Here is a 26,643-nt window from a genome sequence, read left to right on the forward strand (position 1 = left end):
CGTTTCACTCCAAAGAACAGGATTTGTCTCTGAGGTCTAAATCCGGTCTACAACAGGACTGTTTCAGGGCTAAACTGGGGCTAATCCAGGTCTAAATCCGGTGTACAACAGGACTGTTTCAGGGCTAAACTGGGACTAAACCAGGTCTGAAGAATACACCTTTGCCACAGTCGTTTGAACTAAGAAATCACTCAAGGAAGAGCAAAAATGTGGAAGAAAATGTACTAAAAAGGACAAAAACACAAGACGTGAAGCGGTGTCCGTGCGCACAGACACAGTGGAGCTTCCAGGACTTATGTTTCCTTCTGGTTTCACTTACTGAACTTGATGATGCTCTGGGGGTGAATCCAAAGCAAAATGCTCTTTCAGCTTTCACATTGTGGACTGGATGTTTCTTCAGCTCCTGCTCGTCTTCATTGTAATTCTATATCTTCATGTTTGGCTCCTCTGTCACTGTGTTACTGCATTCTCACAGCCACATCTTCACTTTTATCACACACACAAAAGTGAAGAAGATCCCAGACAAGTTTGACACTGGTGGAAGGCGACCTCGTGCACAGGATCAAGTCTGGTGCAGTGTCCCTGGACCAAACGTTCCTCTCAGAATGCGCTCCATCTGAAGTGTAAAGTCTGAAGTTTCATCAAAACCAGCGGCAATGTGAGCAATACACCTATAATCATCCATTTGTTAATTCTAAAGTGTTTGTGTGTGTTTTTGTTTGTGTGCTTGTGTCTGTTTGTGTGTGTCTGTTTGTTTGTTTGTGTGTGTGTGTGTGTGTTTGTTTGTTTCCTGTCGTCTTCCCTCTTCTGTTGTTGTCATGTTGTTGTCATGTTGTTGTCATGTTGTTGTCATGTTGTTGTCATGTTGTTGTCATGTTGTTGTTGTTGTTGTTGTCATGACAAATCAAATGTTGATGAATCAAACACAAATATAAATCCCTGTCTGAGCTGGTATAAGTCACATTTAAGTCTGTTTTGAAGCCCAAGTCCATTCGACACATTTGATTGGTTCTTTGGACAAAACACTAAGAAAGGCTTGAGATGAACCTGGAGCATCTTTGGACCTGGTTTAGTTCTGGCTCAGTCCAGGACAGAGATTAGAGCTGCTTTTGCTTTGCTTTCATCTCAGCTTCGTTCTGCTCAAACCTGGAGCTATTGTCTCCTTATTCATTCTGGTTCCAGCTCCATCTTGGACCTGATGAAAAACACAGCGACCAGGTCCAGTTCAGACTTTGATTGAAGCTGCTCAGTTGACTTTGTTCTCCACTTTGGTTTTTCCTCTGTGACACTGGCAGGATTTGGCAGCGTCCTGTAAAAGGTTTGGCACAAATGTCGAGAAATCCGCTGCTCTCTCTCAACTGGAAGTCAGAGCATTAGTTTCTTTCATCGCCTCGTTTCAGCTCAATATTGTCATTTCAAAGGTGCAAAATAGAAGGTGAAGGATTTACGGGACTCATAGATTATAACCATGTGACAGACGGGAAAAGGAAGAGTAAGATGATGAATGTGCACAAACATGATCTATCTTTGTGCCCAGATACGAGGTAAGCATGTTCACATCAAATAAAGCCTTGACTGGAAACAACTGTAAGAGTCATTTATTCTTCAGGACAGAAACATGACCTAAAGGACAAGTTGATGTTAGAATTGGACGTTTTCTTCACAAGAGACGATGGTCCAATCAGAGAGCAGCTTCAGCACAGGTTCAGCTGTGATTGGAGGAGCTTTTCTACAACAGTAAGAGTGCAGTAGGGCTGCAAGAAATCATCATTTTGCTCATCACTTCATCCAGACGTTCTTTTTTGATTCATCGATTCGTTGTTTACGTCGAGAAAGGCCCAAAATTTGACCCAATGAAGCTGAAATGAAGCTCCAGGACGTCATTTTGACCCAAAACATCAACATTGACACATTCTTTCATCATTTTGGTGTAATTACTGTTCAGGCCGAGCCATAAAAGCTCTTTTTTCAGCTCGTGGCTCGTTATGGAGCAGTTAACGATTATTGGATGAGTCAATCAGTTCATGACTATTTCAACACTGGCTCAGTTGTGATTCATGGATTGACTTGTTGTGACCTCACAGCAGGCGACGTACCGTGCCTTTAAGATGGAAACCTCATTCATGACTTTGTTCATTCACCTCATCATTTCTAGATGTTGTAATTAAATGAATGCTTCAGTTGTAAATAATGTCGTGCTCCTTTCCACTCTCGACAAACCGTTTGAAACCACGTCATTTAGGCCGATAAAACAAGTGTCCAAAACGTGTGACAAATAAAGCCATGAACAGCGTTAGAAGAAAGATCTGATCACAAACCTGTTTGAGATGGAAATGAAGGTGAGTCCTGTGTCCAAACGGCACCAAAACACCTCCTTTAAAACACAATCAAACAGAGGAAATCAACTCTAAAGATGCTGCTAAAGTGGAGCCAGTTCAAGAGAACTGTACAAACTGTAACACATTAGCCCCTTTAATTTATTAAAAGTTAAATTATACTACGTAAATCAGCACAAAACTCCAGCTGAACATTTACAAAATACAAATACAATTATCCGTATGAATTCATAGATCAAACACTGACTTTATTTATGTTTTTAACAGTGAAAATAATCAAAGTAAAGTTTTTAACACAGTGAAGCTTTAAACTGTCCTGAGTTTATTCAATCACAGGTGTTTTTATTGATCCAAAATCAGCTGAAAGTGCTGCCCGGTGGTGGAGTGGTTAAGGCTCAGCACATATGCCAGGCTCTAAGTGCAGCCGCAGCGTCGCCAGTTCAAATCCCGACTCAGACAAGTTACTGCATGTCCTCCCTTCTCTCAGCCCCATTTCACTCTGTCCTTTCCTGTCTAATATAGACTACGGGAAACAAAGTGTTAAAAACAAACCGGAAAAACCTGCCACTACACCTGTCACAGAGACAGGTGCGGTGCAGGTCACGTGACTGTTGGAAGTCAAAGTAAAGCTGTTCAGAGACGACGCTGACGCAGTGAGTATTTCTTATGATTAACACATGAAATAATGGAACAATGGACTATTTAAATGAAATAATCGTTTGCCTTTGAATTAATTCAAACGGGTAAAAGATTACCCACAATGCCAGTGCTCTTGCTTTGCATGATTTTATCCCATATCGTATGTGTAGTTGTGTTTTTATGTGTTCCTTTAATGTCTTTGATTGTTTCAGTGAAGGTTTTATTGTCATTTTATCTGTAAATCCTGTGTTTATTTAGTCTGTATTTAACTTGACGGGTCGTCACCAAAAGAGTTTCTCTCTTTGAGTTTCCTCTGTTTAAATAAATGATAAATAAATGTATGTCACATCTGTCCAACCAGGAAGTCACATTAGAACCTTCAACATGTCAAACTAAAGACATTTAGTCTGTTTGTGCTTTTGTCAAACGACTTCTGTGTTTGTGGAAAAAAATTTCCCCTGAGGAACAATAAAGTCTAAAGTCTAAAACTAGACGACATGTTTAGAAAAGTCTGACATATGAATCCAGTAAAACAGGTTTGAAGCCTCCTGTTGGGACCTGGTGTCGACTCTTTTAAACATGGTTTTGGTTCATACCAGCTCAAGTATTTGATTACAACTAGTTTAGGTTAAAAACAATACATTTGTCTTTCGTAATCTGTAAAATCCAGTGTTAAATGTGTTTAAAGCAGCTCTGATGTCACTCACACGTCTCTGAGGCTTTCACTTTGACTCAAACACCTGGATTTGTCATATTTTGTGATATTCTGAGGTTAATCCCAGTTTCTCCAGTGAAATCACATTATGTTCCACTGAAACTTTTGCTCCGTTCAGGAATTTAGAATGTATTTGTTTACAGACTTTAAAGGTCTTTATATAGTCCCGCTTTAATCACAGTCTAATCATTTATAATACACTATTAAGGAGGTAGAATATTTGTACAAAGTGACAGGCAGTTGAGTGTAATGTGGTCATGTGACCAGCAGAGGGAGACACAGTAACTCCACATCTGGAGAACAGAGCTTCTAAACAGGAGACATCTCTGTATGTTCTGTTCAAATGGACTCTTCTTCTGATTCCAGCTCCTACAACATGGACCCACCTGGACCTGGCCCCGGGTCTAAACCCAGACCTGGACCAGGACCTGGACCTGGACCTGGACCCAGACCTGGACCCAGACCTGGACCTGGACCTGGACCTGCTCCCAGCTCTCTGTCCCTGAAAAGTGACTGGTCCAAAGACTTTCCTCTAAACTTTAAAGAAGTTGGTCCTGAAGACCAGAGGTGAGACATCTGAACAGTTCTTTTCACTCTGATAAACAGAGACAAAGTGAGTGGGGCTGTTACTGTACGACTGCCTCCTCAATCAAACACGTTCTTCAAGTTGATCTTCTTTCCTGCTTTGTCATGTTCATGTGCTCCAGAGGGTCAGACTTAGACATAAAGACACAGGAATCAAACCCATTTTCTCCTTCATAGGAGGCAAGAGCGCTAACCGCTCTGCAACCGTGCACCCTTGTAATAAAGCATGTCCCATGTCCTTAGACAGATGTCTCAGAGTCCCGTGTCCTTAGACAAATGTCCCAGCATCCCATGTCCTTAGACAAATGTCCCAGCGTCCGTGTCCTTAGACAAATGTCCCAGCATCCCGTGTCCTTAGACAAATGTCCCAGCGTCCCGTGTCCTTAGACAAATGTCCCAGCATCCCGTGTCCTTAGACAAATGTCCCAGCGTCCCGTGTCCTTAGACAAATGTCCCAGCATCCCATGTCCTTAGACAAATGTCCCAGCGTCCGTGTCCTTAGACCAATGTCCCAGCATCCCGTGTCCTTAGACAAATGTCCCAGCGTCCCGTGTCCTTAGACAAATGTCCCAGCATCCCGTGTCCTTAGACAAATGTCCCAGCGTCCCGTGTCCTTAGACAAATGTCCCAGGGTCCCCTGTCCTTAGATAATTTGTCTCAGCATCCCGTGTCCTTGGACAAATGTCCCAAGGTCCCGTGTCCTTAGACAAATGTCCCAGTGTCCCGTGTCCTTAGACTAATGTTGCATGGTCCCCGTGTCCTTAGACAAATGTCCCAGGGTCCCTGTCCTTAGAAAAATAAGTAGAAAAAGTGTTTTTTTAAAGTCCAGTCACATCTACAGGGGCCACTCCCCCCTGGACATGGACTATTTCCTGCCCTTCTTCCTTCAGACTGACCATTCACACTGTTCAAGACCAAGAGACTGAAAAACTGCTTTTATCCACAAGCTGTGAAACAATCACTCCTATTCTGTCATTTACACCATTTGCTGCTCGACCTTGAGCTGCTAAACTGTATTTCATTGTTTTACCTGAAAATGACAAATGAGAGAAAAGAAGAGCCAGAAGTAAAGCTCTCATGTGTGACTCAGTGGAACAGGAGGAACTATTGTACAAATGTGTGAGTTTGACTATTTTTACCTGTGGAACTTTGGTTTGTTTATGATGTCATGAACCCACAAGATTAATGAGTCACTAATAAGTTTATACTCATGATAATAATGTCAAGTAAAGTGTACGTTCTTCTCCTCAGACGTTCCAGAGCTCTAGTATAAGTCGTGTCAGTAGTTTTGTCCTGGAATCCTCCTGAACATCAGAGACATCTCTGTATGTTCTGTTCAAATGGACTCTTCTTCTGATTCCAGCTCCTACAACATGGACCCACCTGGACCTGGCCCCGGGTCTAAACCCAGACCTGGACCCAGACCTGGACCTGCTCCCAGCTCTCTGTCTCTGAAAAGTGACCGCTCTAAGGGTCTTCCTCCATTATTTAAAGAAGCTCCTCCTGAAGACCAGAGGTAAGAGCTGCTTCCTCCAGAGCTCTGGACATGTTCTCAGGACAGCGCCACCTGCTGCTCATCCTTCATCAGTGCAAACAGTGATCCTGTGTTTGAATGGAGCTGCTCTCAGTGTGAGACAGATGAGTTCAGGTGGGACAGGATCACAGGGTCTTCTACAGATTGTACAGAGTCTCAGAGAATCATCTGTTCTGAACCAGGACTGAACACATCAGAGTCTAACAACTGGACCACTGTAGATGATGGATTTGGATTTATGATTCACATTGTTTTTCAGCTGCATTTGACCAAAGAACCCTCACACTGTAAGAAAAAGTAGTGTTTCTATACGGTAAAGAGCAGAATGTAGAATGCTGTAAATCTGCAGTAAACTTACAGTGATGAGAGAACTGCTTCTTACTGATGCATGTGGACAGTATCTTACATTAAGAGTTGTATTTTTACACCCGCTACTGTTGCATTTATACTGGGAAAGGCTATTGTGCTTTTCAGAATAAAACACCCTCATGCACAGTAGCTTAGAAAGTGATTATTTGATTAAACATTAACATTTTAAAATACAGTCATTAAAAGACAAGATAGACAGTTAATATAATCCTCTGACGACTCATCTTCAGCTCACATATGTATTACTTCTCTTCTAAAACTCTCAGTTACTATAGTTACAGAAAAGCTGTAAATTCATAATGAATTAATTATCTCCAATTCACCTTTTGTCCAACACTTAAAAGCCCCTGAACACATGAAACAAGGAGCACAATCATTCCTCAAACTCTTCTATTGGAATACTGTAGTTCTTTTCAAACAGTTCCCTCTCAAGTGAACTCCAGGGTTCTTCTGCCTCTGCACGTGATTTAACATGAAGCAGTCTGAGAACACACAAGTTATAAGTCACTCTCTGTCCTAAATGTTTGTGCTTGTTTTCTGTGTGAAACACTTTGAGTTGTCTGTGTGCATGAAAGGTGCTCTACAAATAAACTTGACTTGACTCAGAATGCTGGTGAAAAAGCCCAGGGCCAGTAGTGCCAGGCTCCTGTTCTGTCAGGCTCTTGTCAACACTTTTCACACTCTCATGACAAACCTGATGTATAAATTCATGTGTGGCCTAAATGAGTCTCTGAACTCTCTGGTGGCGATGCTGGTGAGTCCCAGGTTTAGTGCTGTTCAGTATCACTGCTCTTTATCAAACACTGAGCTGTCTTTTAGGACACTTTTATTCTTGTCTCCTGTCTTATTGTGTTCTTTTATGGGCCATGAGTCTGAAACAAATAATGATGATGATTTTATTGTTTTACAGGGAGCCAGTCCCAAAGGAGCAGCTGGACGCCATCTTCAGGGTGAGTATCCCACGGCCGCAGCATGTGTGGGGTTCTCTGGGGCGCTCCTCAGGTTCTCTCTGTGACTCAAACTATTCTCTTATTGTTCTGTTCCAGCGTCTGGAGGAGGACGTCCTGACTTTTGTCAAAGAGCAGCTGCAGAGGCTCCACAGGCTCCTGGCCTCAGATTACCCAGAATGCTCTGAGAGTGAGGGGGAGGAGCCGAGCAGCAGAGAGGCGGTTCTGAACATCACCCTGGACTTCCTGAGGAGGATGGACCAGGAGCAGCTGGCCCAGCGCCTGCAGGACAGTAAGAACTCTGTTACTGTCCATCTGAGGAACAGCTCCAGGCTCTGATCTGTTTAACTTTACAATTAAAAGTAGATCATTTGACATTTTAGTGAAGAAGAAGTTTTCACAAATCAGAAGGAGCTTGAGTTGACAGTTGTTTGTGTCTTTATTCAGGAAACACTGTTGGAGTTTGTGGAGATAAACTGAAGTCTCATCTGCAGCAGAAGTTCAGCTGTGTGTTTGAGGGTGTGGCCAAAGCAGGAGACTCCGCCTCCCTGACCCAGATCTACACAGAGCTCTACATCACAGAGGGCGGAGCCTCAGAGGTCAACCAGGAACACGAGGTCAGACACATGGAGAGTGCGTCCAGGAGAGCGGCCGCTCCAGAGACCACCATCACATGTGAAGACATCTTTAAACAGCCTGACCACAACTGCCCGATTCAAACAGAACAGAAGAACAGAATAAAGACACCACTTTTAATATTCAAAAATATTTTTGCTGGACTTTGGCCAGTAAGAGAAGACCAGACCAAGCAACTAACGAGAAAAGAGACAAAAGCACCAATCAGAGCGGTGCTGACGAAGGGCGTGGCCGGCGTGGGGAAAACAGTGCTGACTCAGAAGTTCAGTCTGGACTGGGCTGAAGGCAGGGCCCACCAGGAGCTCCAGCTGCTGTTCCCGTTCACTTTCAGAGAGCTCAATGTGTTCAGAGAGAGACAGTTCAGCCTGGTGGAGCTGCTGCACCACTTCTTCAGTCCATCCAAAGATCTCTGCAGCTTCCAACAGCTCCAGGTGCTCTTCATCTTTGACGGTCTGGACGAGTGCAGACTTCCTCTGGACTTCAGCCGAACCCGGGTCCTGAGCGACCCCACAGAGTCCGTCTCAGTGGACGTGCTGCTGGTAAACCTTATCAGGGGGAGCCTGCTTCCCTCCGCACGCATCTGGATAACCACGCGCCCCGCGGCGGCCAATCAGATCCCTGCTGAGTGCATCTCCATGGTGACAGAAGTGCGAGGGTTCACCGACCCGCAGAAGGAAGAGTACTTCAGGAAGAGGTTCAGAGACGAGGCCACTGCCGTCATCTCCCACATCAAGAGCATCCGCAGCCTCCACATCATGTGCCACATCCCGGTCTTCTGCTGGATCCTCTCCACAGTTATACAGAAGCTTCTGGAACAAACAGAGGGACCAGAGCTGCCCCGGACTCTCACACAGATGTACGTTCACTTCCTGGTGGTGCAGGCCAAAGTCCAGAACATGAAGTATCACCATGGATCAGGGGCAGACCTTCACTGGACTCCAGAGACCAGGGAGATGGTGCGGTCTCTGGGAAAACTGGGCTTTGAGCAGCTGCAGAAAGGAAACTTGATCTTCTACGAGTTTGACCTGAGCGAGTGTGGGCTGGACGCTGCAGCGGCCTCAGTGTGCTCCGGAGTGTTCACACAGGTCTTTAGAGAGGAGCCAGGCCTGTACCAGGACAAGGTCTACTGCTTCATCCATCTGAGTGTGCAGGAGTTTCTGGCTGCTCTTCACGTCCATCAGACCTTCTTCAGCTCTGGAGAGAACCTGCTGTCACCACCACACTCCTCTGAGAGTCCTGAGTCTGAGGCAGACTTCTACTGCTCTGCTGTGGACCAGGCCATACAGAGTCCAAACGGACACCTGGACCTGTTCCTGCGCTTCCTTCTGGGGCTGTCTCTGTCGACCAATCAGAGCCTGCTGCAGGGTCTGCTAACACAGACAGGAAGTAGCTCAGGGACCAATCAGGAGACAGTAAAGTACATCAAAGAGAAGCTGAATGAAAAGGGTCTGTCTGCAGAGAGAAGTCTGAACCTGCTCCACTGTCTGAACGAGCTGAACGACCTCAGTCTGATGAAGGAGATACAGGAGAACATGAGAGGAGAACGTCTCTCCAGGATAAGTTCTCCTGCTCAGTGGTCAGCTTTGTCCTTCATTTTACTGTCCTCAGACTCAGACCTGGAGGAGTTTGACCTGAGGGAATATGGGGCCTCAGAGACAGCTCTCCTGGGTCTGCTGCCGGTGATCAAAGCCTCCACCAAAGTCCTGTGAGTCCAGACTGTATTTAAAGTGCACATGACAGGTCAGATTATACTTTTCACATAAACATAGTGAACATGATTATATTTAAGATTTGACTCAACATTTAGTCTGTTTTTCTCCAATTTGACCATTCTGATGTTTATAATGTCACTTCCTGGTTGGACATGAGCAACAGATGTGACGTATGTAGAGATGATTCCACAACTGTTGCCTGGCAACCATAATGTTAACAAGGGCCAAAATCCAGTAAATTGATTATGATTATGATTTGACAAATAATAATTCCTGATAACACCTTCAGTTTGTTAAATGATTGTTTAAACTGTCAGAATAAGTGTCAGTGCATCTGAAGGTCCACACTTTTTCCTACAGAGGGCGCTATTTAAGGATCACGCCATTTAAGTGAAAGGTGAAACCATTTTAAAAGCAGTGTCCAGCGCTGGTCACTAGAGCGGTCAATAGAGACCACAATGCATTGCGAGAGTGTGAAAAAACCACAGCGACAGGTCTTTACCTGAACACAACACGACTGAATGAAGCAAAAGAGCTGTTTAAAAAAAGCTCTGTCCAGCCCAGATTATGAAGAAACCACTGTTGAATAAAGCCTTAGCTGTAAAGTCACTAACGTTAGCCGCTTAGCTTAGCTTGAGCTGGAAAAAGAGCTCCATAACAGGCAAAAAGATGAATAATTAGTTTGTTTTTGTTTAATGTGAGATCCATGACTTGTTTTGTGATTATTAGTCCATAACTATGTGTGAGTCAGACGCATTTGACCAATATTTATGACACAAATACTGTCTGAAGCAGTTCAATCAGTGAAAAAGGCTAAATCCCCTGGATGTGACGTCTCACAGTGGAATTTTATCTGCACTTTTGGATCCGAGTTGAAAAGAGACTTTTGGAGCTTTTTCACTTTAGTTTTGAGAGAGAAGAAATGTGAACAAGTCTGAAGCAGAGAACAATCTGTCTTATTCCCAAACCAGGCAAAGATCTCTTTATGTTGGAAACTGGAGACAAAAACATTGTGAAATATTGATGACAAAATTCTATCTCAAATACTTGAATGAAAACAGTTTAAATGAAATAATAAATGAAACATAAACTGGATTCATGGCCAAAAGGCTCAAATATGAGACTGATTTTGATTGAATCCATCACTCTGAATATATTGACAAAGACTCATTCTTTTTCTGGACTTTTACAAATCATTTGATTATGTTGAGCAAGACTTTATTTGTAAAACTCTTTTTGTTTTGGCTCCAGATTTGTCTGAACAGTTAAAATGCTGCACAAAAACATAAACAGTTGTATCATGTTCTATCCAAACACTACATCGAGATTCTCTGTATCACGTTCAGAACGCCAAGGACGTCCTCCAGCTCCATTTCTATTTCTGTTGTCTAGGAAACGCTCCAGACTCATGTCTCCTGCTCTCTCTCTATATATGTTAAATATATATATTTATATGTTAAAGACTCAACATATGATTAATTTAACTACAGGGACCAACTGAGTCAGAATTAGAGAAACATGAAAATCATCTGCACTTTAAACTCTTGTGTCATGGTTCTTGTCTCTAATGTCCCTCTCTGTCCTCAGTCTTCTCGCCTGTGGACTGTCCTCTCACAGCTGTGGTCCTCTGGCCTCAGTCCTCAGCTCCTCCAGTCTCACACTCCTGGATCTGTCTCACAACGACCTCCAGGACTCAGGAGTGGAGCTGCTGTGTTCTGGACTGAAGAGCGCCCCCTGCAGACTGGAGACTCTCAGGTGAGACGCTCCCATGATGCACTCTGCCCCTTGTGTCCACATGAGTGTAACGATGTCCCTTGTGTCCACATGAGTGTAACGCTGCCCCTTGTGTCCACATGAGTGTAACGCTGTCCCTTGTGGCCACATGAGTGTAACGCTGTCCCTTGTGTCCACATGAGTGTAACGCTGCCCCTTGTGTCCACATGAGTGTAACATTGCCCCTTGTGTCCACATGAGTGTAACTCTGCCCTTTGTGTCCACATGAGTGTAACGCTGTCCCTTGTGTCCACATGAGTGTAACTCTGTCCCTTGTGTCCACATGAGTGTAACGCTGTCCCTTGTGTCCACATGAGTGTAACGCTGCCCCTTGTGTCCACATGAGTGTAACGCTGCCCCTTGTGTCCACATGAGTGTAACGCTGTCCCTTGTGGCCACATGAGTGTAACGCTGTCCATTGTGTCCACATGAGTGTAACGCTGCCCCTTGTGTCCACATGAGTGTAACATTGCCCCTTGTGTCCACATGAGTGTAACTCTGCCCTTTGTGTCCACATGAGTGTAACGCTGTCCCTTGTGTCCACATGAGTGTAACGCTGTCCCTTGTGTCCACATGAGTGTAACGCTGCCCCTTGTGTCCACATGAGTGTAACGCTGCCCCTTGTGTCCACATGAGTGTAATGCTGTCCCTTGTGTCCACATGAGTGTAACGCTGTCCCTTGTGTCCACATGAGTGTAACGCTGCCCCTTGTGTCCACATGAGTGTAACGCTGCCCCTTGTGTCCACATGAGTGTAACGTTGCCCCTTGTGTCCACATGAGTGTAACGCTGCCCCTTGTGTCCACATGAGTGTAACGCTGTCCCTTGTGTCCACATGAGTGTAACGCTGCCCCTTGTGTCCACATGAGTGTAACGCTGCCCCTTGTGTCCACATGAGTGTAATGCTGTCCCTTGTGTCCACATGAGTGTAACGCTGTTCCTTGTGTCCACATGAGTGTAACGCTGTCCCTTGTGTCCACATGAGTGTAATGCTGTCCCTTGTGTCCACATGAGTGTAACTCTGCCCCTTGTGTCCACATGAGTGTAATGCTGTCCCTTGTGTCCACATGAGTGTAACGCTGTCCCTTGTGTCCACATGAGTGTAACGCTGTCCCTTGTGTCCACATGAGTGTAACGCTGTCCCTTGTGTCCACATGAGTGTAATGCTGTCCCTTGTGTCCACATGAGTGTAACGCTGCCCCTTGTGTCCACATGAGTGTAACGCTGTCCCTTGTGTCCACATGAGTGTTATGCTGTCCCTTGTGTCCACATGAGTGTAACGCTGCCCCTTGTGTCCACATGAGTGTAACGCTGTCCCTTGTGTCCACATGAGTGTTATGCTGTCCCTTGTGTCCACATGAGTGTAACGCTGCCCCTTGTGTCCACATGAGTGTAACGCTGTCCCTTGTGTCCACATGAGTGTAACGCTGCCCCTTGTGTCCACATGAGTGTAACGCTGTCCCTTGTGTCCACATGAGTGTAACGCTGCCCCTTGTGTCCACATGAGTGTTATGCTGTCCCTTGTGTCCACATGAGTGTAACGCTGTCCCTTGTGTCCACATGAGTGTAATGCTGTCCCTTGTGTCCACATGAGTGTAATGCTGCCCCTTGTGTCCACATGAGTGTAATGCTGTCCCTTGTGTCCACATGAGTGTAATGCTGTGTGTCTTTAGGTTGTCTGGATGTCTGGTCTCAGAAAGGGGCGGGGCTGCTCTGGCCTCAGCTCTAAGCTCCTCCCACTCCCATCTGACAGAGTTAGACCTGAGCTACAACCATCCAGGACCCTCAGCAGAGCTCCTGACCGCTCTACGGGACGACCCCCACTGCCCCCTGGACTCTCTCAGGTCTGGGTCCTGGTTCAGTCTCTGGTCCATGGTTGGTCCAGGTCTGGGTCTGTGGTCTGGTCTAAACTGGACTTGTGTGTTTCAGGTTGGATCCTGCTGGAGAGCAGTGGATGGTCCCAGGTCTGAGGAAGTGTGAGTCCCTGTATTTCATTCAGGCCACGACAGGGCCACGTCAGGGCCACGTTTGAGTCACATCAAAGTCACGACAGGGCCACGACAGGAACATGTCAGGGCCACGGCAGCGCCACGACAGAGCCACGACAGGGCCACGACAGGGCCACGACAGAGCCACGTCAGGGCCACTTCTGAGCCACGACAGGGCCACTTCTGAGCCACGACAGGGCCACGACAGGGCCACTTCAGAGCCACAACAGGGCCACGACAGGGCCACTTCTGAGCCACGACAGGGCCACTTCTGAGCCACGACAAGGCCACGTCAGGGCCACGACAGGGCCACGTTAGAGCCATGACAGGGCCACGTTAGATCCACGACAGGGCCACGACAGGGCCACGACAGGGCCACGACAGGGCCACTTCAGAGCCACGACAGGGCCACTTCAGAGCCACAACAGGGCCACGTCAGGGCCAAGACAGGGCCAAGTCAGGGCCACTTCTGAGCCACGACAGGGCAACGACAGGGCCACGATAGGGCCACGTCTGAGCCACAACAGGGCCAGTTCTGAACCAAGACAGGGCCAAGACAGGGCCACGACAGGGTCATGTTAGAGCCACGACAGGGCCACAACAGGGTCACAGTAGAGCCACGTCAGGGCCATTACAGGGCCGCGACAGGGCCACATTAGAGCCAAGACAGGGCCACTTCTGAGCCACGACAGGGCCACGAGAGGGCCACGTCAGACCAACGACAGGGCCACGTCAGGGCCACGACAGGGCCATGACAGGGCCACATTAGAGCCAAGACAGGGCCACGACAGGGCCAAGACAGGGCCACTTCTGAGCCACGACAGGGCCATTACAGGGCCACGACAGGAACACGTCAGGGCCACGTCAGGGCCATGACGGGGCCACATTAGAGCCACGTCAGGGCCATGACAGGGCCACATTAGAGCCAAGACAGGGCCACGACAGGGCCAAGACAGGGCCACTTCTGAGCCACGACAGGGCCATTACAGGGCCACGACAGGAACACGTCAGGGCCATGACGGGGCCACGACAGGGCCATGACAGGGCCACGACAGGGCCACGACAGGGCCACGACAGGGCCACGACAGGGCCACGACAGGGCAACGTCTGAGCAAATTCAGGGCCACGACAGGGCCACGATAGAGTCACGTCAGGGCCACGACAGGGCCACATCTGAGCCACTTAAGAGCCACGTCAGGGCCAGGACAGGGCCATGACAGGGCCACGTCAGGGCCACGACAGAGTCACGTCAGGGACACGACAGGGCCACGTCAGGACCACGTCAGGGCCACGAAAGGGCCACGACAGGGCCATGTCAGGGCCACGACATGGCCACGACATGGCCACGTCAGGGCCACGTCAGGGCCACGACAGGGACACAACAGGGCAACGACAGGGCCCCGTCAGAGCCACGTCAGGGCCACGACAGATCAAAGTCAAGACAGGGCCAAGACAGGGCCAGAGCCACGTCAGGGCCACATCAGGGCCACAACAGAGCCACGACAGGGCCACGTCAGGGCCACGACAGAGCCACGTCAGGGCCACGACAGGGCCACGTCAGGGCCACTTCTGAGCCACGCCAGGGCCACTTCTGAGCCACGACAGGGCTACGACAGGGCCACGACAGGGCTACGACAGGGCCACTTCTGAGCCACGCCAGGGCCACTTCTGAGCCACGACAGGGCCACGACAGAGCCATGTCAGGGCCACGACAGGGCCACGTCAGGGCCACTTCTGAGCCACGCCAGAGCCACGACAGGGCCACGTCAGGGCGACGTCAGAGCTGTGACAGGGTCACGTCAAGGCCACGTCAGAGCTATGACAGGGCAGTGACAGATTCACGACAGGGCAACGACGGGGCCATTTTCTGAGCCACGACAGGGCCACGTTAGGACCATGACAGGGCCACGACAGAGCCATAACAGGGCCACGTCAGGGCCACGACAGGGTCACGACAGGGTCACGACAGGGCCACGTCAGAGCCACGACAGGGCCACGACAGGGCCACTTCATTAAATATAAATATTTCAAATCTGTTGTTAAATCTTTCCAACAGGATAAACATCATCTTTTAAAATCACATGTAAAATGTCAGAAAAGTACAAACTAAAAACATCATCATTAAATGGAACAGATCCAAAATCCATCCATCCATTTTCTGCCCCTTTATCCGGGGCCGGGTCGCGGGGGCAGCAGTCTGAGCAGGGACTCCCAGACTTCCTCCTCCCCAGACACTTCCTCTAACTCCTCCGGGGGGATCCCGAGGCGTTCCCAGGCCAGCCGAGAGACATAGTCTCTCCAGCGTGTCCTGGGTCTTCCCCGGGCCCTCTTCCCGGTGGGACATGCCTGAAACACCTCCCGAGGGAGGCGCCCAGGAGGCATCTGGAACAGATGCCCGAGCCACCTCAGCTGGCTCCTCTCGACGTGGAGGAGCAGCGGCTCTACTCCGAGCTCCCCCCGTGTGGCCGAGCTCCTCACCTTATCTCTAAGGGAGCGCCCAGCCACACGGCGGAGGAAACTCATTTCGACCGCTTGTATCCGCGATCTTGTTCTTTCGGTCACTACCCAAAGCTCATGACCATAGGTGAGGTCAGAACGTAGACCGACCGGTAAATCGAGAGCTTTGCCTTTCGGCTCAGCTCCCTCTTCACCACAACGGTCGATGCAGCGACTGCATCACTGCAGCCGCTGCACCGATCCGCCTGTCGATCTCACGCTCCATCCTTCCCTCACTCCTGAACAAGACCCCGAGATACTTGAACCCCTCCACTTGGTGCAAGGACTCCCCACCCACCTGGAGAGGGCAACCCACCTTTTTCCGGTCGAGAACCATGGCCTCGGATTTGGAGGTGCTGATTCTCATCCCAGCCACTTCACACTCGGCTGCAAACCGTCCCAGTGCATGTTGCAGGTCCGGGTTTGATGGAGCCATCAGGACAACATTGTCTGCAAACAGCAGAGATGAGATCCTGTGGTCCCCAAACCGGACACCCTCTGACCCCTGACTGCGCCTAGAAATTCTGCCCATAAAAATTATGAACAGAACCGGTGACAAAGGGCAGCCCTGGCGGGCTCCAACATGCACTGGGAGCAGGTCTGACTTACTGCCGGCAATGCGAACACAGCTCCTGCTCCGGTCATACAGGGACCGGACAGCCCTGAGCAAAGGGCCCCGGACCCCGTACTCCCGGAGCACCCCCCAAAGGACACCCCGAGGGACACGGTCGAAAGCCTTCTCCAGATCCACAAAGCACATGTGGACTGGTTGGGCAAACTCCCATGAGCCCTCGAGCACCCGATGGAGAGTATAGAGCTGGTCCAGTGTTCCACGACCGGGACGAAAACCACTCTGCTCCTCCTTAATCCGAGGTTCGACTATCGGTCGGATTCTCCTCTCCAGTCCCTTGGAATAGACCTTACCCGGGAGGCTGAGGAGTGTGATCCCTCTGTAGTTGGAACACACCCTCCGGTCCCCCTTCTTGAACAGAGGGACCACCACCCCGGTCTGCCAGTCCAGAGGCACGGTCCCCGACCGCCACGCGATGTTGCAGAGACGTGTCAACCAAGACAGTCCTACAACATCCAGATACTTTAGGTACTCAGGGCGGATATCATCCACCCCAGGAGCCCTGCCACCGAGGAGTTTGCGAACAACCTCAGTGACTTCAGCTTGGGTGATGGATGAGCCAGCCTCCAAGTCCCCGGTCTCTACTTCCTCTTCGGAAGACGTGACTGAGGGATTAAGGAGATCCTCAAAGTATTCCTTCCACCGTCCGACGGCAGGCCTCCACCCGCACCGTAAACGGTGTTGGTGAGGCACTGCTTCCCCCTCCTGAGGCGCCGGACGGTTTGCCAGAATTTTTTTGGTGCCGACCGATAGTCCTCGTCCATGGCCTCCCCGAACTCCTCCCGGCTTCCTCCTCCGCCAGCGGATCCAACTCACCACCAGGTGGTGATCGGTTGACAACTCTGCCCCTCTCTTCACCCGAGTGTCCAAGACACGCGGCCGGAGGTCTGATGACACGACAACAAAGTCGATCATTGACCTCCGGCCTAGGGTGTCCTGGTGCCATGTGCACTGATGAACACCCTTGTGCTTGAACATGGTGTTCGTTATGGACAATCCGTGGCTAGCACAGAAGTCCAATAACTGAACACCGCTCGGGTTCAGATCGGGGAAGCCGTTCTTCCCGATCACCCCTCTCCAGGTGTCACTGTCATTGCCCACGTGGGCGTTGAAGTCCCCCAGTAGAACAACGGAGTCCCCGGTCGGTGCACTGTCCAGTACCCCTCCCAAGGACTCCAAGAAGGCTGGGTACTCTGCACTGCATTTCGACCCGTAGGCCGTCACAACAGTGAGAGACCTGTCCCCCACCCAAAGGCGGAGGGACGCGACCCTCTCGTTCACTGGGGTAAACTCCAACACGTGGCGGCTGAGCTGAGGGGCTATAAGCCCACACCAGCCCGCCGCCTCTCCCCGCGGGCAACACCAGAGAAGTGGAGCGTCCAGCCCCTCTCGAGGACATGGTTCCAGAGCCCAAACTGTGCGTGGATGTGAGGCCGACTATATCTAGTCGTATCGCTCAACCTCCCGCACAAGCTCAGGCTCTTTCCCCCCCAGCGAGGTGACATTCCTGTCCCCAGAGTTAGTCTCTGTGTCTGGAGATCTGGTCGCCGAGGCCCCTGCCGTCGACTGCCGCCCAGATCTCTCTGCACCGGCCCCTTATGGATCCTCCTGCGGGTGGTGGGCCCACGGGAGGGCGGCCCCACGTCGCTCTTTCGGGCTGTGCCCGGCCGGGCCCCGTGGGGTAAGACCCGGCCACCAGGCGCTCCCCATGGAGCACCCATCCCAGGCCTGGCTCCAGGATGGGGCCCCGGTGACGCCGATCCGGGCGACGTAACCGGCCTTGTTCTTTTACTCATCATAGGGGGCTTCTGAACCGATCTTTGTCTGACCCGTCACCTAGGACCTGTTTGCCTTGGGAGACCCGACCAGGGGCTTGAAGCCCCCGACAACATAGCTCCCGGGATCATTCGGGCCCTCAAACCCCTCCACCACCTTAAGGTGTCGGTTCAAGGAGAGGATCCAAAATGCACAAAATAATAATGAAGTGACTGACGAGCCAAAGCAACTTTCACCAGAGGAAGTCTTTTTGGAACAAATCCATTGAAGTGTAAAAAAGCCTGGTCATCTCCTCCAATCGTGTGTTTCAAACAAAGAGAAAGTCATTTCAAATACTACACAATATTTAGCCTTGTAACAGCATCATCTCCAGATCTGACAATATCACTGATAAAAGTACATTCTGTGACAAACTCAAACTGTCCATCATCTCTTTGATTTATGTCATAAACCTTCACATTTTGAACCATGTGACCAGCTATTTTTCTGTTCAAACTCACTACAACTTTATTCAAAGACAAAAGATATTATAACATGCACAGAAATAAACATTAAATCTATGAAGCGTATTGTAAATCTAATTCTACCACTTGGAAAGTTTGATATCCATAAAAGCAACATTTTCAAAATCACTCCAGGATCAATATTTCCCTCATTGAACTTAAAGCATTTATAAAAACATCAAAGATATGAAACATTTGCCCTAAATCTGTATTTTATTATTTTCTATGATTGTTTCCTTTTATATTTGACTTTTGTGTTTTTGCTGTTTTGATGACGTCATAATTGATGTAACTTATGTCACACTTTATGTCATTTATACGACTTGTGACGAGACTGAACATTGATGTTTCTTACAATCAAAAAGAAAGATTGAGCTTTAATTTAGCCTTTTTACCCCAAACTTTGATTTGAATATTCAAAGTGACAATAAAAGTTGATTTAGACTGAACAATCCAAGCAGCTTCAGAACGATAGAAAAGAATCATAAATAACATAAACAACATTCAGACAAGAGGACGTTCATTCAGCTCAATATTTTCTCTGAAGTCTTAAGGCTCCAGTACAATTCTTTTTATAAATGTATAAAAAGACTTCAGTTCATTCTTGAAAACAATAAAATGAGCTTTTACTTTTATGAATCTACATTTGTGTTTATCAAATATGATAAAGACCAGAATATTCCACATGTATTCAACATGTTTGTAATGAAATGTACAAATGTCATAGTTTTATAACTGATGCAGGTCAAATATTATAAACAAGTCTCTAAATGATTAGAACAGTTTGACAGAGCTACAATCCTAAACATGTCATGTGTTTGTGTCCTCAGATTCCTGTGAGTTCTCTCTGGATCCAAACACAGCTCACAGAAGACTCAAACTGTCTGAGGACAAACGGACAGTTACCATGACGACAGAGGAGCAGCAGCGTCCACATCATGAGGACAGATTTACAGACTGGGGTCAGGTCATGAGCAGCACTGGCCTGAGGGGGCGCTGTTACTGGGAGGTGCACTGGAGGGGGAGGAGGGGCATTAATGTAGCAGTGAGTTACAGAGGAAAGAGACGAAGAGGAAAGAGAGAGGAGAGTGAGTTTGGAGAAAATGATCAGTCCTGGAGTCTGAGCATCTATAATGGACGTTACTATTTCTATCACAACAACAGACGAACATACCTCCCCTCCTCCTCCTCCTCCTCCTCCTCCTCAGGTCGAGTGTCTGTGTTCCTGGACTCTGAGGCTGGATCTCTGTCCTTCTATCAGGTTCTCTCTGATGGAAAACTGTTCCTCCTCCACACCTCCAGCTCCTCCTTCTCTGAGCCTCTGTTTCCTGGGTTTAGTCTGTGGTTTGAAGGTGACTCTGTGTCTGTGGTGGATCTGAGGAGAGCGCCCCCTGGTGGACCTCTGTGACTCTTTTACATCATAAATATTTCAGCTTCTCTTTATTCTTCATGAAGATCTTGAGTCTGTGCTGTGGACGTTCTAAATGCAGCAGGAGGAGGAACACGAGAGCCACAGAAATGAAGTTTAATGTTTAATAAAGAAATACAAACACAGGATCAAATGAACTCAATAAAACAGAACAAGAGAGAAAAATCTAAACCAGTCATCAACATCCCATGTTTAGTCCTGGCTCTGGCACCAGCAGGAGGCCGGTCCATGTTTAGTCCTGACTCTGGCACCAGCAGGAGGCCGCTCCATGTTTAGTCCTGACTCTGGCACCAGCAGGAGGCCGGTCCATGTTTAGTCCTGACTCTGGCACCAGCAGGAGGCCGCTCCATGTTTAGTCCTGACTCTGGCACCAGCAGGAGGCCGGTCCATGTTTAGTCCTGACTCTGGCACCAGCAGGAGGCCGGTCCATGTTTAGTCCTGACTCTGGCACCAGCAGGAGGCCGGTCCATGTTCAGTCCTGACTCTGGCACCAGCAGGAGGCCGGTCCATGTTTAGTCCTGACTCTGGCACCAGCAGGAGGCCGGTCCATGTTTAGTCCTGACTCTGGCACCAGCAGGAGGCCGCTCCATGTTTAGTCCTGACTCTGGCACCAGCAGGAGGCCGGCCCATGTTTAGTCCTGACTCTGGCACCAGCAGGAGGCCGGTCCATGTTTAGTCCTGACTCTGGCACCAGCAGGAGGCCGGTCCATGTTTAGTCCTGACTCTAGCACCAGCAGGAGGCCGCTCCATGTTTAGTCCTGACTCTGGCACCAGCAGGAGGCCGGTCCATGTTTAGTCCTGACTCTGGCACCAGCAGGAGGCCGGTCCATGTTTAGTCCTGACTCTGGCACCAGCAGGAGGCCGCTCCATGTTTAGTCCTGACTCTGGCACCAGCAGGAGGCCGGTCCATGTTTAGTCCTGACTCTGGCACCAGCAGGAGGCCGGTCCCTGAGCACAGGACTAATGTCATGGTACTTCCTGGTTCTAGTCAGGACCTGAGCAGCAGCGTTCTGGATGAACTCATTGAGCAGCCGTAACAGTCGTTTTATAATTTTCAATTCAATTTATTTTTGTAACGGCCAAAATCACAACAGCGGTCGTCTCGGAGGCGACGGTAAAAAACAAAAACACAAAGCGTGTTAAACAGTGTTCAGTGTCTAATCTGGAGACAAACGCGTGAATACGTTTCTCAAAGTCTGGTTTAGACACTTTACATTTCATTTTGGCAAAGTTTTTTTCGATTGTAAAAAGCTTCTGATGTGATGTATTTCAATAAACAGAATTGGAGTCATGAACCTTGCAGCATGTGGTAAGTGACTGTAGAACAAGGTGAGGAGCTCTGGTTTACATGAACAAACTTTCACCAGAGGAAGTGTAAAAAAGCCTTGTCATCTCCTCCAATCGTGTGTTTCAAACAAAGAGAAAGTCATTTCAAATACTACACAATATTTAGCCTTGTAACAGCATCATCTCCAGATCTGACAATATCACTGATAAAAGTACATTCTGTGACAATGCGTCTATCAAATGTGAAATATCAAAATAATTCACATTCAGCATTGTAAAAATCATGTGAATGATTCAAACAGTTTGATGGTTTTATAAAGAGTTTTATTCTTCTAATGTCCTCTGAAACCCAGCAATAAACCAACAAAGTATTTATGTATTTGACAAAGTGTCTTCTGTGAGGTTTGAACCTCTGAGCTGCTGATGAGGCTGTCACTGCACCACCAGAGCAGCCAGTACAAGCTGCTGGTGCACGTCACCAGGACGCTTCAGACGGGATTTATACACTTGAATTGTTCAGATCAGTAATACACTTGTGTCGTTTTGACCTGATTTTCACAAAGAGTTCTGGTTTACAAGCTTGAATTAAAAAATGTGATTAGACTGTGAGTGTTTCTTTGTTGTAATAACTCCTTATTTGTAAGTATATTATTTTAAGTTCTAAAGCGATGCAAAAGTAAGGTACAAGAACATGTTTAAAGGCAAATAACAATACAAATATATATACCGGGAGAGTTGCCGTCATTAAAATGAACATCTTGCCAAGATTGCTATATCAATGCAGCTTTTACCTCATCATGTTCCTGAAATATTTTTTAAGTCAATTCACCAACGAATCAGGAAATTTCTTTGGAAACGCCCGAGACTGAAGTTAGAAAAACTACAATTACCAGTTGACAAAGGAGGCTTAGCATTAGGGTTAGCATTAGGCTTAGCATTAGGGTTAGCATTAGGGTTAGCATTAGGCTTAGCATTAGGCTTAGCATTAGGCTTAGCATTAGGGTTAGCATTAGGGTTAGCATTAGGGTTAGCATTAGGCTTAGCATTAGGGTTAGCATTAGGCTTAGCATTAGGCTTAGCATTAGGCTTAGCATTAGGGTTAGCATTAGGGTTAGCATTAGGGTTAGCATTAGGGTTAGCATTAGGCTTAGCATTAGGCTTAGCATTAGGGTTAGCATTAGGCTTAGCATTAGGCTTAGCATTAGGCTTAGCATTAGGGTTAGCATTAGGGTTAGCATTAGGGTTAGCATTAGGGTTAGCATTAGGCTTAGCATTAGGCTTAGCATTAGGGTTAGCATTAGGCTTAGCATTAGGCTTAGCATTAGCATTACCAAACATAAAATACTACTTCTGGGCAGCCCAAATTAAATATATACTAGAATGGATTAGAAATGATACTGACTCTTCATATTTGGATCTTGAAGCGCTGGGACTAAATACAGAACTCTCAGCCGTACCGTTTATTAATAATAATTCCTTGATAAAAGGGCTAAATGATAATGTTGTTGTGAAAAATACCCGCAAAACTTGGCAAAATGTGCGCGGACACTTCAGAAGAGTGGAGCAATATTCATTTTTAGCACCAATTTATGATAATCCTGATCTTCCAGTGTCATGCACATGTAGGGTAACATACTAGTACAAGTACTGTAAGGTTATGAATGTCCACCCACTTGTAAAGGGGGCGGGGCATTCAAGGTAGATATTGATTAAAGAATTGCTCAAGAATTCAAACATGACACACTGCCTGAATGTGGGTAAGTTTGAATCGTATTTTTAAGAGAAGAATGGGGCACCAGCCGGATAATCGGCAATTTAACAACTCTAAAATCAGATATCTAGATTAATTAATTAATTAGAAATTAATTTGCTCGTTGATCTAAAGGTTTGAGAACGTAACCGTGACATTGACCCCTTTTCTGGAAATGAAGGAACACTTAACCAAATGTGGGTTATGAAGATTTAATGACCAAAGAATTAAACAGATAAATATGAATCAGGAATATGCAAATGAGTCGATAACAGATGGAAAACACGAGACATGATGGTTCTAGATCTATCTAGGTGTGTGTTAGAGTTAACTCTCAGATGAAATTCAGCCTGTGAGGTGCATTCATACGAACGGAACCAGAAGCTGTGATCCTGAGGAGACGGGCCTGCTTGGGGTCCAAGGGCCTGCGTGGGGTCCAAGGGCCTGCTTGGGGTCCAAGGGCCTGCTTGGGGTCCAAGGGCCTGCGTGGGGTCCAAGGGCCTGCGTGGGGTCCAAGGGCTCTGACGTTGTCTGGCCAAAGAAGGACTGGATCGGTTCTGCGATCTGCGTTCTCCTTGGCTCTGAGGCGTTCTCCTTGGCTCTGAGGCGTTCTCCTTGGCTCTGAGGCGTTCTCCTTGGCTCTGAGGCGTTCTCCTTGGCTCTGAGGCGTTCTCCTTGGCTCTGAGGCGTTCTCCTTGGCTCTGAGGCGTTCCTGAATGAAAAGGCCGTCGTGCTGCTCCACAGATGTGGCTGGTAAAAGGCTGTGGACTTGAAAAAGTTGCAAAAGGTCCTTGCTTGATTTTGCGTGATGCAGCATCAATCACGTTTTTAAAAACGGGCACAGGTTTCTTAGTTCCGGGAGGGAACATTAGCTTCTCTTGGAAAAGTCTTTGTCCCATAGCGTAGCATCGCTCACGCTAACTAGGCCCGAGGCCTGCTCCCAAGGCCTCATGGACCTTGCTGGTGGGACCCTGGATGGAGGGTCGAGCTTCGAAAGAAACTCAGATGGAACTCGCTCTGGAGCTCAGATGGTACTGGTCTGTAACTCCTGCTCTTTCCTTTGTCTTTCCCCGCGGGGGTTTTGGCGCCGTGGCTTCAGCCAATCAGCATGCACGCTGGGGTCAGAGCTGATAAGGAGACGAGATCTGGCTTTAGCCACAAGAGTTGCACAAAAGGTAAAATTGTCCACAAAACAAGTTATGAAACAGTTAAAATGACATGTTAAACACAATATCACAATATGTACATGTAAAGTCATCTGGTGGACACATTTTTGCAATCTGATGATTGTCTATTAAAACCACTAAAACCGCATCGTCTTTCAGCGTTTTAGCGTTTGTCTTGGAGAGATCGTTACTCTCTGTGATCCAAAAGGAGTCATTTGATGAAAAGTTATTTTCAAAGTTCAGAGCGTCTCTGTTGTCACTATTACATCCTCTTCCTTGTGAGGGGCGTAAAACTCCACACGGGCAGTAGATAACACCTAGCCCGCATTCCTGTCACCATGGCAACAGGGGTAGGACATCTGCATATCCTACACACAGATGCTTTAAATGTGGAGGTATAAGATCCAAGAGCTCTTCTCTGGTGAAACCTACAATCTTTTTCTCAACTTAAGTTAGAATATAATCCCCACAGACACATTTTTATCGATATTTACAGATGAGAAGCTTTATCTTTTCAATTCCATTCTATAAAAATGGCCCTTATAATAATGAACTTGAAACTATTCGACTTAAGGCTCAATTAAAAAAGAAAAGCTTAGGCTATTTGTATAAACGTATGTTTGTCAAACCCATTTTGATCAAAAGTAAAAATCTTTGGACCGATGACTTTGGACCATTTGGACGAGTCAAAATGGAAACAAGTTTTATTAAATGCAAAGAAAATGACATCTTATGAAACCCAATACAATATAATCCATATGCTTCATGTGACACAGTTATTCACAGTAAATATGATTCTGCAGCTCCACCGTGTCCATCATGTGAAGACAGTTTGGGGACATTCTCTCATCTTATGGTTTTGTCCCCAAGTTCAACATTTTTGGCAATGTGTCCGAACAGAAATTAAACGCCTCCGACTCATAAATATCCCAGCAGATCCTTATTGTTTTGTTTTAGGACTAGACACATATTCTGAGAAGAAACATCAATATATTTTGAGAATTTTATTATTTGCAGCCGCTTAACAATCCTACAAAGATGGCAAGACGAGGAACCTCCAGATCTTTATGTGGAGGGAGAAGATCATGTCCTTAATGCCACTGGAGAGGCTCTCACACGTCCCGAGAGGCTCTCACACGTCCCGAGAGGCTCTCACACATCCCGAGAGGCTCTCACACGTCCCGAAAGGCTCTCACACGTCCCGAGAGGCTCTCACACGTCCCGAGAGGCTCTCGCACGCCCCGAGAGGCTCTCGCACGTCCCGAGAGGCTCTCACACGTCCCGAGAGGCTCTCACACGTCCCGAGAGGCTCTCACACGTCCCGAGAGGCTCTCGCACGCCCCGAGAGGCTCTCGCACGTCCCGAGAGGCTCTCACACGTCCCGAGAGGCTCTCACACGTCCCGAGAGGCTCTCGCACGCCCCGAGAGGCTCTCACACGTCCCGAGAGGCTCTCACACGTCCCGAGAGGCTCTCACACGCCCCGAGAGGCTCTCACACGTCCCGAGAGGCTCTCGCACGTCCCAAGAGGCTCTCACACGTCCCGAAAGGCTCTCACACGTCCCGAGAGGCTCTCACACGTCCCGAAAGGCTCTCACACGTCCCGAGAGACTCTCACACGTCCTGAAAGGCTCTCACACGTCCCCAGAGGCTCTCACACGTCCCGAGAGGCTCTCACACGTCCCGAGAGGCTCTCACACGTCCCGAGAGGCTCTCACACGTCCCGAGAGGCTCTCACGCGTCCCGAGAGGCTCTCACGCGTCCCGAGAGGCTCTCACACGTCCCGAAAGGCTCTCACACGTCCCGAGAGGCTCTCACACGTCCCGAGAGGCTCTCACACGTCCCGAGAGGCTCTCACACGTCCCGAGAGGCTCTCACACGTCCCGAGAGGCTCTCACACGTCCCGAGAGGCTCTCACACGTCCTGAAAGGCTCTCACACGTCCCGAGAGGCTCTCACACGTCCTGAAAGGCTCTCACACGTCCTGAAAGGCTCTCACACGTCCCGAGAGGCTCTCACACGTCATGAAAGGCTCTGTAGGACCATTTGTTAAAAACTGGTCCCCACTAGCCTCTGTCTTTGGAGAGGAATGGAATAAGGTGATTACCATGGGCTTTTCAGATTAAGAAAACTATCACTAAATTTACGGGATAAACTTATGAATCATTAAAGTAGATGTGCTTTAACTTGATAAATTGAAGGATCATGTTGAGCAGATATTACTGTAGATATGGAACTCAAGGTAAAGAACATAATTGGTGCCGCTCCAAAACCTCTTTTAGATGTAAAATACAGTACTTACTATTATTATTTGTATTTATTTATTATTTATTATTATGATGATTATGATTGTATTGTATTATTTTTATTATTAT

At 47.8% G+C, this 26,643-nt stretch overlaps 1 protein-coding gene and 1 long non-coding RNA gene across 3 annotated transcripts in view; one reads left to right on the plus strand and one right to left on the minus strand.

Moving 5' to 3' along the window:
- LOC140355930 (uncharacterized) overlaps positions 1–5,817 on the minus strand; it is a 47,508-nt gene extending 41,691 nt beyond the window's left edge. For both annotated transcript variants that reach the window (XR_011926043.1, XR_011926044.1), the window contains exons 1-2: positions 5,701–5,817; positions 4,077–4,106 (exon numbers count right to left, since the gene is read on the minus strand). This is a non-coding gene — a long non-coding RNA (uncharacterized lncRNA). The remainder of the gene's footprint in view (positions 1–4,076; positions 4,107–5,700) is intronic.
- The window catches only part of LOC140355928 (NACHT, LRR and PYD domains-containing protein 3-like), a 143,353-nt gene extending 123,268 nt beyond the window's left edge, over positions 1–20,085 (plus strand). The window contains 4 exon segments of the mRNA XM_072440585.1: positions 11,061–11,228; positions 12,919–13,089; positions 13,175–13,221; positions 19,470–20,085. Of these exon segments, the coding sequence (XP_072296686.1) occupies positions 11,061–11,228; positions 12,919–13,089; positions 13,175–13,221; positions 19,470–20,047 (964 nt within the window). The 3' untranslated portion in view covers positions 20,048–20,085.
- The last annotated feature ends 6,558 nt before the right edge of the window (positions 20,086–26,643 follow it).

The sequence above is a fragment of the Eucyclogobius newberryi genome, unplaced genomic scaffold (assembly GCF_026437365.1).
Source record: "Eucyclogobius newberryi isolate DKJ021-1_F unplaced genomic scaffold, fEucNew1.0.hap1 SCAF_12, whole genome shotgun sequence".
NCBI classification, from domain to species: domain Eukaryota; kingdom Metazoa; phylum Chordata; class Actinopteri; order Gobiiformes; family Gobiidae; genus Eucyclogobius; species Eucyclogobius newberryi.